We start from the raw sequence: 15,687 nt of genomic DNA, 5'->3' as shown, positions 1-15,687 counted from the left end.
TTCTTTTATTAGTGTTGTTGTTAGGTTAATGGTTGGACTAGATGATCTTCAAGGTCTTTTCCAACCTAGATGATTTTGTGATTCTGTTATTACTGTTTTCTTCTCTCCTTGTGCTATTCTACTAAACTGTCCTTATCTCAGAAAAAAAAAGAAAAAAAAGGCAGCCTATGGAGGTCACCGGTGGACGAGACGCCCACCTGCAGCCCGTGGAGGACCCCATGCCAGAGCAAGTGGCTGTGCTCAAGGGAGGCTGGGACTCTGAGGGCAGCCGGTGCTGGGGCAGTCTGTTGCTGGGAGGGCTGCAGCCCACAGCAGGGACCCACACTGGAGCAGTTTGTGAAGACCTGCACCCCATGGGAAGGACCCAGTCAGAGAAGTTCCTGGAGGACTGTCCCCTGTGGGAGAGACCCCATGGTGGAGCAGGGGAAGAGTGTGATGAGTCCTCCCCCTGAGGAGGGAGGAGAGGCAGAGACAACGGGTGATGAACTGACCACAATCCCCATCCCCTGTCCCCCTGCTCTGCTGGGGGGAAGGAGGTAGAGAAATTGGGAGCAAAGCTGAGGCTGGGAAAAAGGGATGGGTGGGGGGAAGGTGTTTTTAAGATGTGGTTATATTTCTCACTGTCCTACTCTGTTTGATTGGTAAATTAAGTGGTGGTAGTGGTGGTGTTCAATTTAAAACGATGTTCTTTTTCTTTCCCAGTCATGTCTGTCTTTCGCCTGTGACCATAATGGGTGAGTCATCCCTCCCTGTCCTTGCCTGGATCCCCAGGCCTTTTGTTGTATTTTCTCTGCCCCATCACTGAAGGGGAAGGAGTGTGCAAGTGGCTGCATGGTGCTCAGTTGCCCTCTGGGCTTAAACCATGACACCCTGTAAATCTGGGAGAGAAACAGAGATGAAAGAGGAATGTGCTGGTAGAGAGATTTGTTCCTGCAGCCTCATGTTTACATTTTGGGATGCTAACCTTCCCCTGGTGTTTTCCACATAAGTCACACTAGCTTTTCTGGGCACTGGGGCACACAAGCAGCAGCATCTAATTCTGAATGCATGGATTATTTCTAGCCTCACTAGAATAAAGTAATTCTGAGGCACTGCCTGAAACAGATTTTCTAAAGAGAAACACAGAAGATGTGCTGGTATAGCTAGTCTGCATGTAGAATTTGCCTATCAGCTGCTGATCTTCAAAGCACTCCACTGGGAAAGCATATTTAATTACTGCAGAAGGAGGACACAGACACAGAGTGACCCATTTCCAGTGATCCAGGAGGGCTGGAGCAGCACTGGGAACCGATCCCTGCTGTACCTTTCCCAGCAGGGTCATGTGTCCCCATCTGAATATGGCTGTCAACACTACTTACTTAATAATTACTTTTTTGGCAAATCCAGCTGCTACAACAGGAAAACAGGTGGTAGCTTAATATATCCCTACTTCTCATTCCCATCATATGGCATGTGGAGGGGTTGTTTGCTTTTTTGGTGCTGTTTGCTGAGCAGGGCCTGGCTGTTTGTACCAAGCAGTGTAGCACCTCTCTTCTCCACAAACCATACAGTGTTTTCTCCCATTGAGTTTTACATGTCCCAACTTTCACAGCACCTCAAAGCTTCAACAGATTTCACTAACAGGTTCCCCTGCAGACACTACCCTGAATTCTTCCTTTTTCATAGTTTTCTCAATATAGGTCTTCTTTGTTGACATGTCACTGTCTGTATTTTCTTCACAAGAGAAAAGTTATTTTTTCACCTAATACAGTCAACTAAGGTAATTCCCAGGCTGTCATGACGTGTAGATTTTGTCTATTTTCCCTCCCCTTGCTGAGGTTTGGATACCCGCCCACCACCTGATAGCTGATGTGCTACGAGACCACTCCATAAGCCACCCATGAGACAGCAGGATGGACAGACAGCAGAGAGCACAGGGAGTTTACTGTGTTCAACAGTGTTTTCAGACTCAGTGATAAAGGCTGCTCGCAAAATACAGAGCACTGGCACAGGCAAGATCAGAGTTGTGAGAGAGAAAGCAATGAGAACTCAATCAAACCTTTATGTTCAGAGACGCCTGCAGCATGTGCCACCGCAGGTTCATCTCTCCAAGACACTCAGCAAATTCTGTCCTTTCATACCGCTTGCTTTCCACATCACAAGTGCTCATCTGCAGGAGTGACTGGTTAACAAAATCTACTATCCACTGTTTAAAGTTCATTTCCATCATATATTCCTGGAGGGGAGAAAAAAAGAAAGAACGTATATGTAAAACACTTAGTTTGGCAGTTTTAATCTGATCAGTTCCAACGATGCTTCAAGGCATAATTATGGGACATTCACAGCTTATTCTGAACCATGGCCTAAAATATTCTCCTGAAAGACACCTGGCTGTGGGAATAATTCTCAATTTTTACTATTCTATATTTGTGTGGCTATTTCCATCCACTGAAACTTTTGCAGAAAATCACTATCATTACGTGAGTAGGTCAAGGTAAGAACAGGCCAGTGCCAGACCAGGGAATATTACCTAGGGGTACCAGACCCAATACTTAGTCCCTTGGACAATGCCATCACACTGCCATGGGCCCAGATTAGGCTAAAACCAAGGCCTTCCCACACTTCTGTGACTCACAGACAAGAGCTTCTGCTCCTTTATCAAAATATCCTCTATCAGAATAGAATATCAGAATATCTGGGAGGAAAAAAATGTCCTCCAGCATCAGTGTTCTTGCCCACAGAGATGAGTGAGAAACTACACGCAAAGTATTTCAGAAGGTCTTAGGAGAAGAGGGGAGGAAAAGGCTCCTCATTGTATCTAGTAGTACTCAGAAAAAAGCCTCCAGGGAATACCACAGTAGAAGTACTGAAGCCATAGCTGCTTCCCTGTAGGAATTCATGACCCGCATCCCAGCTTTCTTCTCAGCATACACATCCCCACATTGCTGACAAGTGCAGAAGGGACACATACGAACTGATCTCTAAACATCCGAAGGGTTAAAAACAGCACCTCACCTACATGTTCCAACTTTCAAATCCATCTAATATAAACCAAAATGTTATTTATCTGCTATACTAAGGTACTTTGAAAGAAGTTCTTACGTTGGCACTTGCCTTACATGCAGTACCAAAGTGCCTGAGAACTGCAGCTGTAGACTGAGAACTGTCATCCTGTCCAAGCCCACAGCACCGCTCAGTAGCTCTGTGAGGGCAGAGCAAAATATGGCTCTGTAGGGATTCGTGCCCTGAGGTTGGGCTTCCTGGCATCTATGGAGGTACAAGCATGGCCTGAATCCTTCCTGTGCCATTGCCATTGGTGCTTTAGCATCTGAACAGAGCCAAGAGTTTGCTGCAGCCTCTCTCTCTGCAGGGATGTTCATCTTGTCCCTCTTTCCTAGCAGGTTATCTCTTTTGATGAAACATAATATTCAAAAACCTTGTTCTCTAGTTAAATGGATCCTGGTTATGGAGCTCCATTTCAAGGTATTCCTTGTTGAAAAGACAGACTAAAACACAGCACAAACACAGACTCTCTCTTCCTAAGGAAGCAAAGCTTTCCTGCTCAACACATTTTATAATCTAAATGTGAGAGAGAGAACAAGCAAGACAGATGGGACAGCATGAGAAAGAGGAGATTATAGCACAGCAGGTAGTAGCTGTATTGCAGGCCAGGCAGTGTTTTGTGTGGCATGGAAGCAAAAGGTTTTCATAAAGGAAGATGTTAAGGCACCTTCAAGACTGTTTTGAGGAACCCTGCTGAGAGCAAGGGGAAGGATATGACAGTGCCTGTAGGCTGTTTCCATCCTTTTTACAGCCAAACACCTTGCAGAAGGCCTGCACTTAGAGCTTCCTATTTACCTTGTACTTCTGAAGGAGGTTTCTGACTTGGGCAGCACTACTTTGTGAATTTATTGGCCCCTCATGTCCCTGCTGTTGTTCCACATGGTCCAGCCAGGTCATTAGCTCAGCAATAGCTTCCCGCGATGAAAGTTTTTCCATCTGAAGCTGGGGATAAAGGATATAATGAATCCTCTACAATCAGCTTGTTAGAAATATAAAGGAAGATGACACCTGTATTTTTAGAAAGACTCAGGCACTATAATTGCAATTATCAGGGTATGAACTTGAAGGTGAGCTCTGTGCTCCAGAGGGGCATATGACTTAAATTAAGAAAAGTTTGATAATTCAGAAATTTGAAATAAAATTCTTTCTAACTGTAACAGATTTTCACATAAAACTGTAAAGATGGTAGATATATGCCAAACAGCCCAGGAAGAACACTTCAATAATTAAACTGCAGTGCAATATTGGGAATATTCTGAAACCAAGACAGACAATTAGGAAAGAGATGCTTTAGGGGCCTTATGAAGCAGCCAACTGAATCCCAGCAGTAACATTTTAAAGTAATTATTTAGCTCAAACTGAGAGATGGCAGCAGAGTTTCTCCTCACCTGGTGAAGCTTTTCTTGGATGGCTGGGAGCTGTGTAATCAGTTCTCCCCATTTTTGCTCAAACTTTGCCAAAGATGACCTAAGCGCTGCAGTATCAGCTTGCTTCACGTGAAAGAGCTGGTTAGCAGTGCTCACCACAGATGACTTCAGGGAAGATTTTTCATCAACTTCCTTAGAGAATGTCTGAGGTGCACCGGAGAAATTTAAGAGAGGGTATAAATATTTATGTGTTTATTTAAATAAAGACAAACCAGATTTTTAGTCACAGAATGAACTGCCTCAACAAACAGATTTTAGCAAGTTTGTGAAGTTCATAAAACCTAAACTCAACACGTTCTGGCAGCAGGTAAGGCCTTTTTCTGCCCAGCTCGATACAATGCTCAATGCCACTTTTTGCTCCATAGGGACTGGGAATATCCTGATCCCCATTTCACACAGAGGTCCAGCAAGCAACCCCAGTCCTCGACTCTCTGGCCAGCTCACACCTACCAGCAGTCCAACTTTCATGATGCTTTGCTTTCCCACTGTGCAAGACTCCCTCTGTCAGGCCTAACGTTGGGGCTGAACCTCATGTCTAGTCATACAAGGGGAGCACAGCACCAGAGGGGCAGGCAAAGACATGAAATTAAATTCAGTATGTTTCTCTTCCCTGACTTTGGCTGGCCATCTGAGCCCACACTCCAGATTCAGCTGGTACGTGGCCCATCAGCTTGGCTGAACTGCTGTATCTGGTATTTGGCATCAGGAGCAAGACAGAAACCATGCTATTAGACTGGAGGTGCATAAGAGATCCTGGCTGGCCTGTGATGTTGCAGTTGGGAGCTCATTACGAGAGGATTCCATTCTGACTCATGCACTCTGGCTGGCCTTGTAATCCGAAGGAAGGTCTTTGGTGGCCTCCCATCCTCATGGTTTCCCACACAGATAATGGGGTGGCTTTGTGGGACACAGCCATTCGGTGCTATATTATGTGGGCAGCTTCTGGGTCATGACAAATACAAAAAACACTCAAAAGGGTAATTTTCACTGGAAGTTGCAATGTCTTATCTAAATGTGGCAGGAAAAATTACTTACAAACAAGCTGTTGATGTTATCCCTGATGGTGGGAAGATCTTGTGACACGTTGAGAGACTGCTCCTTCCAAAAATTCATTCTCTGCTGAGCAGAATCCAGCCATTTCATTAAATCCTCCGAGTCTCTGTTGTAGCTACGAGGAGGAAACAAAACACACAAACATACATCTCCTAGCTGAGTCTGTGATACATTTCTCACCCTCCAAGTTTTCCTCCTCTCTGTGAGGAGGCATGTGTTATTCTGGCACCTACGCTGCTACATAACCCTGCAGAAGCATGGCTATGGCATGGATTGATGTGTAACACGGCAGTTCTGCTGGAGGTACACACGAGACTGTTCCTATCAGATCTTTTCACCTGGTCTGCTCTCCCTGAAAAAATCCTCTTCCTGTATTCACCCAGCAGTTGCCAGGACAAGCTCACATGGAGGTCAAAACCACCAGAGGAGATTATACACACTGCAAGGTATAGTGCAGAATACACAGCAGGGGTAAATACCAACAAACACTTGCATGCCCTGTCCACACTGTGTGTCCAGCCAGCCTGAGCTCAGAGCAGCCAGACCGGGTGCAGTGAGAGCCGAGCTGGGTACATCAGCTGGTGGACTGGGCTGTAGAGCCCCAGACTGCCTCCACCTCACTGCCAGGACTGCACCCACAGTTGGCTTGGGGCATGTGAAATCATTGAGCGTGCTTGGGTCTTCTCCCTTTGGAGAACTTCAAAACACAAGTTGAGGCAGCATGTCAGCCAGGTCTTGAATGGTTGCAAGGTGGATAGTGTACGTGCACAGACAGGTGCATTATGCCTTTCCACGGGAATCAAGGCTAGCTGGCATTCGCAGCAGGTCAAAATGCTTAGGGCAGCATGATCAGAGCTTCTGTTAATACTTCCAACATAAAAACTGCAGCACGATGCAGCTAACTCTCACCTACATGCACTGACTTGGCAATGGCAGCAATCAAAACACTGTTCCTACAAAAGTAAGCAGGAAGTGAAGCACTTGTCTGCACAGTGAGAACATCAGCTGTGTAATAAAGGGCCACTCTTCTGATCACCACTGCTTTTTTCTTTTTCTCATTTTTAAGTTAAAGGAGCTACATTATTTATTAATTCACTGTCATATCTCAGAAAATACATCTATAGAGGATCAGAAACTAGTATCTAACTGGTATCCCACATTGCTTTCTGAGTTATACCCACCTGACCAAGAGTTTGAGTAATGTCTGAAGTCGCTGTAGTTCATGGCCAACTCTTTTGGTTAAAGACAACCACTGCTCTTCCAGTTTCCCAATCTGGCTTCTTATTTCTGGACAGCTCACAGCAGTCAGCAATTTCTTGCCTTCTTTCACCATCTGGTACAGCCTGGCATGCTTTTCATCAACACTATTTTTGATTTGCTATCAGAATATGGGAAGTTTGCAAAACAATAATATTTTAAAAACTGAAAACACAGGCAGCAAAACACATACCATTTGTGCTAACTTCTTAATCTCTTGATCTTAATCTTAACATTTAATCTGTCATGTATTTTGTTTTCTGAATTGAAGGAATCTGTACTTTATTACATGCAAAAGGGACACAGGTTATTTTTTTTTTTGTTTCCTCTGGATAGATCAAGACAGATCTCAGTATAATTTCATACATTATCAGAATGACTGTATTATGATTTGATGGGCTTTTTTAACACATGTAAACCACAAGCAATGGACAAACTATTATACTAAAGCCAGATGTCTATCAGAGCTGGCTGCGCTGTCCAAACATATGACTGTTCCCAGTAGGAGGTTATTGCCCTCCTGTTCTTAGAGGGCCTTCTGGCTCTATCTATTTAAAAAAATGTTACCAGTGTTTTGAAGGAAGCTGTTGGGATAACTATTGAATAACGGTGGCAGGGAAGAATGAAAAGTGAACAGTGAAGACATAGGAGTGATCTGGTTTGCTTAGACAGCTGAAAAAACCCAAAGCATTTTACCATTGCTACACTTCACTGGAAGGTCAAAACGACAAAAGGGGAAAAAAAGAAAAAAAAAACCAAACCGGAAGTAGATCAGTGCTAGGGAGAAGGCAGAAAATAGCAATTGTGTGATGTGCAAGTATCCCACTTTTCTCCAGACATGAGGGGCTTGCACAATATTATTAATAAGGATATTTCTCTCACAGGAATTAAGCCCCATGGAATTTTATTCTGATCTGTCCTTGAAACTGTGAAGCTCCAGTGCTGGCATTCCCCTCAAAAGCATCTTCTAAAGCCTCACTACTTTGTTTCTGATGTCTTTAAAGACATATGCTAAGACTTAAGAGTGAAAAGTTAGTTAAGAACTTAAAAAAACCAAAGCAAACCAGGCAACCTCACAGTCAATAGTAATGCAAATATTGCATGTCTCCTGTCTCAGTGTGACAAGCATCAGAAGCACATGAGGGCCACTGTGATTGTAAATATCTACTGTTGATTTATTTCAAAAGCTTTACTCTAGCTCAGAATTTTCTGGGAACATCCAATGATCTCCTTCATGCAGTCAACTAGATTAAATCACAGTAGTCCTTTTTGCCTTAATAGTCTATGAATCTAAATATCAAACTGGACTCAATATAGACCCAAAGACTCATTAATTCAAAAATTTCTAATAGAGTGGGTCCTCTGAAGACCAAGAAAGGTCAAACCTGTGAGGAATGCAGAGCACTCTCTGAAGATACATCACTAAGGTTATTGAACACTATTTCTTTTTAGTTTTATAAAACAACCATAAAGGCTGCTTTTATAACCTTATATCCTTAGTATTTAAAACATCAATAAAATGTTTCCAACTGGACTTGAGGTTCTAAATAAAGGTGTAGCTCTGCCATTAGAGATGCAGCTGGGAACAAGCCAGGAGCCCATCTGCCATTCTATATAAAAGTAATTTTATTCTCTTTGTTATGATAGAAATCAGGGCATCTTATTTAGAATTCTCAGATTTTAAAAGTAGCTGGTAAACCTGTAGACCTTCTGTTGCAAGCAGGGGTTCAGTTACTTGAAGTCACTGGGTTGATTCTCCTTCTCCATAGGGTTTACATCATGGTATGAAAATCGTTCCTGAATCACAGAGAAGTGGGTCTGTGTTCACTCCAAGGCTCCCTGCTGTCTTTGGGATCCATATAGTCTGCACACTATGGTCTCTCAAATATTTGCATTTGAAGACCAAGTTCTAAAGTAGCTATAGTCATTACTCCCACTTAAATGAACTTATAGCCCATGGCTGAAATTAGCAGCCCAATCTCCTACTACTTTTAAATGTAAGTCTTCAGCTTGCATCTACACACAGACAAGGACACAAAGCTCTACAGATCCACGAAGAAAACCAGTCAGAGACAGACACTTAAATACCTGTAGAAGTGCAATCCTTTCCATTAATCTTTCTTCTGTTTCTTCAACCAAATTCACAGCAGGCAATGTAGAGGCAAGTGCCTCTAACTCCTTACTGAAAACTAGGCATTCATCATCAAATTCCATCCATTCCTAAAAAAAACCTTGCATCATTAACATAGCACACATCTATCTGCATCTTTGCCACACCAGACTGAAGCCTTAATGCTTATTCTAGCATCAGCAGCTCTTACTTTAATGAAACAGAACATGAAAATAGATTAATAATATGGGAATATTAAAGTTAGACATAATTTCACCACAGAGGAATTGATTAATTCATTCAATTCAATGGATTAATATCTTCAAGGTTTCTTATTTTAAAGTGGTATACTTAATTTCTTATTCTCTAGGGGCGTTTTAAGATCAAGCTTTATTTTAAAGTGGTGCTGGTATTTTTGTGCCTTAAATGGCTCTCTTGTCAGTCCAGACACTCAAAAATTACTGCAAGAAGTCATAAAGTCCCACCCATGTCCATTTTCAGAGGTTTTCAAGGAAAAAAAGCCAGTTTACTGACACACAGAGAACAAGTAATAGACTGTTGCTGTCCAGTGGAGACAGGAAAGGACAACTACTAGCCAAAACGTCACTGGTGTGGAAAGGGTTCCCCTAGACACAACTCCTCTTCTTCCCTCCAGCTTTTACTCTGGGTTTCTTTTGACTCATTACCTTTAACAGGCTCTCTAAATGTATACCATACTGGCAGGCCTTCTGCTCCAGTAGCTTGACTTCATTCACCAGTTCTCTCCAGAATTCCTCTCTCTTTTGTAGGATGGAGGGAGACACTTTCTTGGAAAATGCTTGCATGAAAACCATGTGGGTCATGAGGTTGTGGAAAAAGTCCTGAAAAAAACAAGTTTGCTCTTTAAGAGAGATCACACACCCACAGCAGGAGTATGAAGAAGACAGAAGACTCACTGAGAAGAGCAGCCAGTTTCAGGGTCTCTCATAGCTGGAGTCAGGAGCCTTATACCCAAATTCTGCATCTCCCCAAGACTGGCAGTTACTGATCATTTTACAGTTAGTCAAGAACCAGTGATAGAGTAGAGTATAATATTTTCAGTTGGAAGGGACCTACAACAACCATCTAGTCCAACTGCCTGATCACTTCAGGGCTGACCAAAAGTTAAAGCATGTTATTAAGGGCATTGTCCAAATGCCTCTTAATCACTGGCAGGCTTAGGGCATCCACCACCTCTCCAGGAAGCCTGTTCCAGTATTTGACCACCCGCTCAGTAAAGAAACACTTCCTAATGTCCAGCCTAAACTTTCCCTGGTGCAGATGAGTCGCATACACTATTTTCATTTATACATTTCTAAAGAAAAAAGATCTACGCATTTATACCTTCAGCTCATATGAAATACAAAGGTGTTGTAGGAAGATGATGGAAGGAAGAGTTTAATTATAAATAAATTCATAGTTTAACGTGAGGTCGTTATCACCAGACAGCCATTATCCAGTTTGTTTCACCTGGATAGGAGGTGACTCCAAACACCAAGGGTATTAGCAGTTCTAAGGGCTAAGTAGTTGGTAGGGCACAATAATCCTTTGGGATAACCGGGTAACAGTTTGATTTAGTTATGGATCAGCTGAGCTCTTGGGAAATGTCCAAATCTCAGCAGAACACTTTTCCCCACAAAGAAAAGCTTTGAGGATTTAAGATCACACTCTTCAATCAAGATCTTCTTCACTAAGAATTAATAACTAGTACAAGAATTTCACTTTAAGGAACCATACCCCAGACTTAGGCTGTGTGAGCATCCTGATAAGTCTTGATAACCAGGGCAGGAAAAAGCAGCTTTTGCAGTTTTCTTTTGCTTTTGTAAATCAATGTTTTCCTTTGTAAATAAATTCCTAACATTTGGCTTTGCTAAGGGCTATTTGGAGTGACAAACACAATTCCTATGACTCTGGAGCAGTGGTTTGCAGTGCTTGGCATCCTGAATCAATTCTTAAGGGAGTTTGAGCTATGTGAGGCAGTTAAATTAAGGCAATGACATGACAGAAACATCTTTGAGTGACTAGCATTGGCCAGGGCTTCTTGCCAAGTGGCAGGACAGTGAGGATGCAGGTGTATTCTCAGCCATCTCCCATCAAGCAGGTAGCAGCTGGATCTAAACTATCCTTCCTTGGAAAAGCTGTTATGGGTTAAGTTTTCTCCATCAGATCATGATGGCACAGAATGCTGAAAGCAAAGGCTCAACTCTCAGTTGCTAGACAGCAACTTCAGGAACCTCACTACTGATTTATTAGCAGTAATTAGAAGGACATATGTTTTCCTCACATATCAATATGTTCTGAGGTAAGCCAAAGGAGTATTAGACTGACAAAACTGAAATTCTGATCTTAATTGATCACCAAAACTGCAGCTGCAATAACAACCTCTTTCATATTTTACTGGGTCCCATTTTGGTCTACTGAAAAACTTTGCTTTGTTTTCTGTATGTACTCCAGTCCCTCCCCTATGCTATGAGCTAGTTATTCTTCTCCATAACACTGGAGAGAAACCGGTCACAGAAAATAGTGCTCCTGCTGCGTTGATCTGAGCAGTGCTGTGATAAGCATCTTATACCTTGTGATTTTCCAGGTGAGACTGTAGAGCTGCTCTGCTTTTCGTTAGCTGCTTTGGATCTTGTGCAATTTTCTCTTGTCCAATAGCTACCAGCTCTGCAAATCCATGAAGTAAGTTCTCATACTGAGTCTCACTGATGGAAGGAGAGTTCAGCTCCACATACTTTGCTTTCAGAATGCCCCACATGTCATCCAAAACATCCTACAATGTAAACACAGTTTAGTGATTCATGAAGGACAGAAATGAATTCTACAAACCCACACACACATTCCCAGAATGCAAAATAACCATCAGCCTTTTGATGCTAAAAATACCTTGCTTAGAAGAATCCAACATTGCCGAGTAAGTGGAAACTGTACTGTGCTCTTACCTCTAATTTATAAGCTTCCTGGATTAAGGTGACAGGTAACTGAAATCTTTCCCCATGGCCTCTCAATTTTGCTACTTGGTTTTCAAAGTTTTGCAGCTCCAAAGCACAGGCATCAGTTTTCTGAATTAAGGACAAAATAAGCTATTAGGAGAGTTCTGTTCCAGTAACCTTTCTATTATCACTACTAGTACAGCAGATCCAGGGGCTGGATCTCTGCTGCGCTAGTACTGTGTAAGTTCACAATGAGACCCCGAGATCCAACGAGCTTATAAGCTAAATAGACACGACTGTTCATGACACAGCTTACTGGGTTCACGCGGCACAGCCAGGAAGGGAATTCAGGTCTTGTGTCTCAGTTCAGCATTGAAAGGAATCATGGACTCAGAAAATACCATTTTTAATTATGAAGTAGAAAGACTCAGCCAGGGATGGATTGAGGTAGTTTCTCTCTGAAGGAAGGGAAGCTATGTACTTCTGGCATTCCTTTTCCAAGATGGTTACTTGACAATATATCTAAGGCAGCAGTCTCTGCTAGGGGATTCAGCAGTTCTGAGCATAGCTTTCAGCCTGGCAGAAAATTATGCCTGTAAACAAGGTCGTAAGCCTGTAACAAAAAAGTTTTGGGACACCCTCTTTGCTTCACCAACAAGTAGGTAGCTGGCTGATGACCATTCTGGGGAGGATATGCAGTCTGTTCATTTTTAATTCTCTGCCAATCCTCATGAAGGTCAAAGAAAATAGCTTAACTGATCAAATGCCATATGACAAAGTGCTCATAAATGCTGAATGAGTAGATATAAATACTGGAGTCCTATTCCCACAAAGAAAAGCTAGTTTTGCATATAAAAAGGCATAATGTGTGAAGTGCTGTATTTTGTGTAGCTCCTTCTCTTCCCTGCCATAGTGTGGGGTGTATTTACTCTGACAGGTTGTGGAGAGACTGGTTCCTCCACTGCAACCACTAGAAGTACTGGAATTAGATGACTATGGATTGGGGTGTAGGAAAAAAAAAAAAAAAGGGAGGGTGATGAATACTGAACTCTCTCCTTCCCCCATTTTACAACTCAAACTTCAGAAAATATGAAACTTAATAGATTGCAGAAAACTGGAAATAATAGCTAATGGTGAGAGTGCTTCCTCTCCTTTCCTTCGAATGAAATTACCTGAAACTGTTCAGAAATACTTTGTCCACGTATTGCATTCAAGCATTGTTGCAGAGTAGCTTTTTTCTCAGTTAACTGATCATAGAGCAGCCTGGTTTCATTCTGCAAAAGAAACAAACATCAGAAGTATATCACATATCAGGAAGATAGTAATGACCAGACAAAATTACACAGCAAACAAAATGGTTACTTCTTACGGCAAAAGCACTTTTTTCCTATTTAAAAAACCAAAATAAAGCATGTGCATTATGGGCTTAAAGCAGTAATTTAGAGAGGGAAATTCTGCAGGCTGTGTAGTGTAAGAAAGTAGATTACTCTGTCACAATGATCCTCTATGACTGTAAAAATCTGTGAAACTTACAGAGAAACAAATTCTTTCCTTCTGAAAATGAGAAAGTGAGCCCATTACTGGTGACTGATGGAGCTCCATGGATTCTGCATAAATAAACACTGCAAGACTAGTCCTGCTACTGTTTGGAGACAACATCCCGGTGTTCTTCAAAGGAACTGTTTTAGTATTCAGCAGTAAAGAGCTAGGCTGACTTGCAGATGATGAGCACACTGGAGTTTTGCTGGACATTGGAAACTGTATTTCAAAGACCAGGCTCTTCTTTCCTTACTTCAGCCTAAATACCTGATCTGATTATTTTCCAGCAATAGCTAGTATATTTAGCCCATCATGAGAATCTGTAGAAAAGTTTCTCATTATTGGCTTTTCCGAAAAAGAACAAAAAATGCAAAATTGCAAAACTATGGCCTCTGCTACTGTGTCACAAAATCTTAAAGGGACAGTAAATACAAAGGGTTAAATCAGCCTCCAATACATAGCTAAAAGTAGTCCAGTGCCAGACATGGCACCAAAAGGGAAGAAGCCTGCCTCTCCTGAGTCCACACAGCACTAGAAAGAATATACGAAACCTTCCTTGGCCTAATCCCTACACACAGAAACTTGCTTTAGCGTGCACGGGATCCCAGGTTACTTCCATGCTTTCTGCATGCAAGATTTCTACTGCGATCAAGGCCTCTAAACACTGTAAACAGCACTGTAAACAGCAAAATTAATTTGTTTCTTGAGAGGCCAAGACAAGTTAGTACTAAAAAAACAGAAAGCCCATTATAGATTGCTCATCTGTAGCCTAAATGCATTAACACTGACAAGCTAACAGATGCTGTGAAACAAGATGTGCATTTGGCAGTAGAGTACCTGATAATTGCTATTATGATCCAGACCAGCTTTCATTGAGTTGCTCCTTGAAACAGTGGCAGCTTGAGTTTGTTCCAGCCGCGCCTGCAAGTTGTTAAAGCACTTGCAGAACACATCTGTGCTCCCACCAGCACAGCTAATAGACTTTAGAAGATCATCCTTTTTATCACTCAGATCAGCGTGAAGTTTTTGCAACTCTACAGAAAGAGTCTAAAGGGTTGAAAGAAAGATAACATGAGTGAAAATGGTCTGTGCCCAAGGACTCTTGCCTGTAAGAGGCTGCAGGACTCAAGCTGATAATTGTTAAAAGCCATAGGCCCAAATCTGTGCAACACCAAACAGTTTGGTGGTGTTATTCCTGAATAATATCAGCAAAACATAGAGGAAATATCAGGTCATATATATTCTATTGTAACAGAAATCCACTGGGGTTTGTCCTTCCCTGGGTGCGTTAGGACAGTTACCTCATAAAGAGCCTGCTGCACAGCTGCCTCTTCAGTGGAGAGGACTGAGGTGTTTAACATCTCCTCCATGTTATTCAAACATCGGCTGATTGCCAGAAGCAGCTCAAACAATTTTCTGTCCAAATTGGAAGAGACTTCCTCTGCCACATTAACCTAGGTAAAGGCAAGCCAGAAGTTTTCAGTACTTTCATCCAAGGCATGGCTAAGATTTATTCACTCATATAAGGTTAGAGGTTCAGTCAGCTAATAATAAAATGGAATTAATGAAATACTAAGGGACAGACTTGGATGAGACAGTTATATGCATGTAATACTCAAAGCTGTCAAGGCCAAAGCTGAGACAATGACCCTTTATGTATTAGGACTGGCTGCTGTCTTACAGGTCTCTAATGTAAGGAATGAGCACAACACAATTTGTCTTGTCAGCTCCAATACTGCACATTTCCTGAAATCATTCACAGACTCCTTGCTTTATACAGGTTAGGGAGTTTTACCCACAGTAGCAAATCTTTGGATTCAGGTAGCAGAAGTATCACAGCTGAAACTTGAAATGTTTCCTCTCAAAATCCTAAGCTGATTTCTACATTATAGTCCATACCTGATGCAAAAGCTACACTACAGTGAATGCCATCTGCAATAATATGATTATTGGCTGTTTCCCAATGCCCAAACAGTGTCTTGTATCTAGAATCCCTGGTATTTTTGCAACGCTAGGACATGCCACTGTTACCTGTGCATGCACCACATTTGCTTCTTGGCTTAGGTCTCCCAGCTGGACAGTGTAAGTTTTCAGTTCTTCCACAGTTGGGGTTCCTGCACTAGCAAATGTGCCTCGGGGCAACATGTTCATCTTTGTTGTAATCTAACATTTGGAAAAAGAACATTGTAATTAGGTGAACAGCTCAAATGAAGACAGGACTATTGGCAACTAGATAACGCTTCTCTCAAAAAGCATTGAAATGAAAGTTTCAAGGCATTAATATAAGGCACCTGGATAGCAGGGTTCC

General features: G+C 42.2%; 1 protein-coding gene across 7 annotated transcripts in view; it reads right to left on the bottom strand.

The window, feature by feature from the left end:
• SYNE2 (spectrin repeat containing nuclear envelope protein 2) overlaps positions 1–15,687 on the bottom strand; it is a 195,642-nt gene that overhangs the window by 56,262 nt on the left and 123,693 nt on the right. For all 7 annotated transcript variants that reach the window (XR_012628988.1, XM_074869023.1, XM_074869025.1 and 4 more), the window contains 13 exons: positions 15,411–15,542; positions 14,681–14,833; positions 14,217–14,426; positions 13,013–13,114; positions 11,850–11,969; positions 11,480–11,680; positions 9,576–9,749; positions 8,868–8,999; positions 6,704–6,900; positions 5,505–5,637; positions 4,431–4,613; positions 3,838–3,984; positions 2,039–2,215 (listed from right to left, as the gene is read on the bottom strand). Coding sequence is in view for 6 of the 7 variants with exons in the window: in XM_074869023.1 (XP_074725124.1) it covers positions 2,039–2,215; positions 3,838–3,984; positions 4,431–4,613; positions 5,505–5,637; positions 6,704–6,900; positions 8,868–8,999; positions 9,576–9,749; positions 11,480–11,680; positions 11,850–11,969; positions 13,013–13,114; positions 14,217–14,426; positions 14,681–14,833; positions 15,411–15,542 (2,061 nt within the window). In the remaining variant the exon portion in view is untranslated. The remainder of the gene's footprint in view (positions 1–2,038; positions 2,216–3,837; positions 3,985–4,430; positions 4,614–5,504; positions 5,638–6,703; positions 6,901–8,867; positions 9,000–9,575; positions 9,750–11,479; positions 11,681–11,849; positions 11,970–13,012; positions 13,115–14,216; positions 14,427–14,680; positions 14,834–15,410; positions 15,543–15,687) is intronic.

This window comes from Strix uralensis, chromosome 4, assembly GCF_047716275.1.
Source record: "Strix uralensis isolate ZFMK-TIS-50842 chromosome 4, bStrUra1, whole genome shotgun sequence".
Taxonomy (NCBI): Eukaryota; Metazoa; Chordata; class Aves; order Strigiformes; family Strigidae; genus Strix; species Strix uralensis.
Note: the sequence above shows the minus strand (reverse complement) of the source record. Positions and strands in the feature narration are given on the sequence as shown.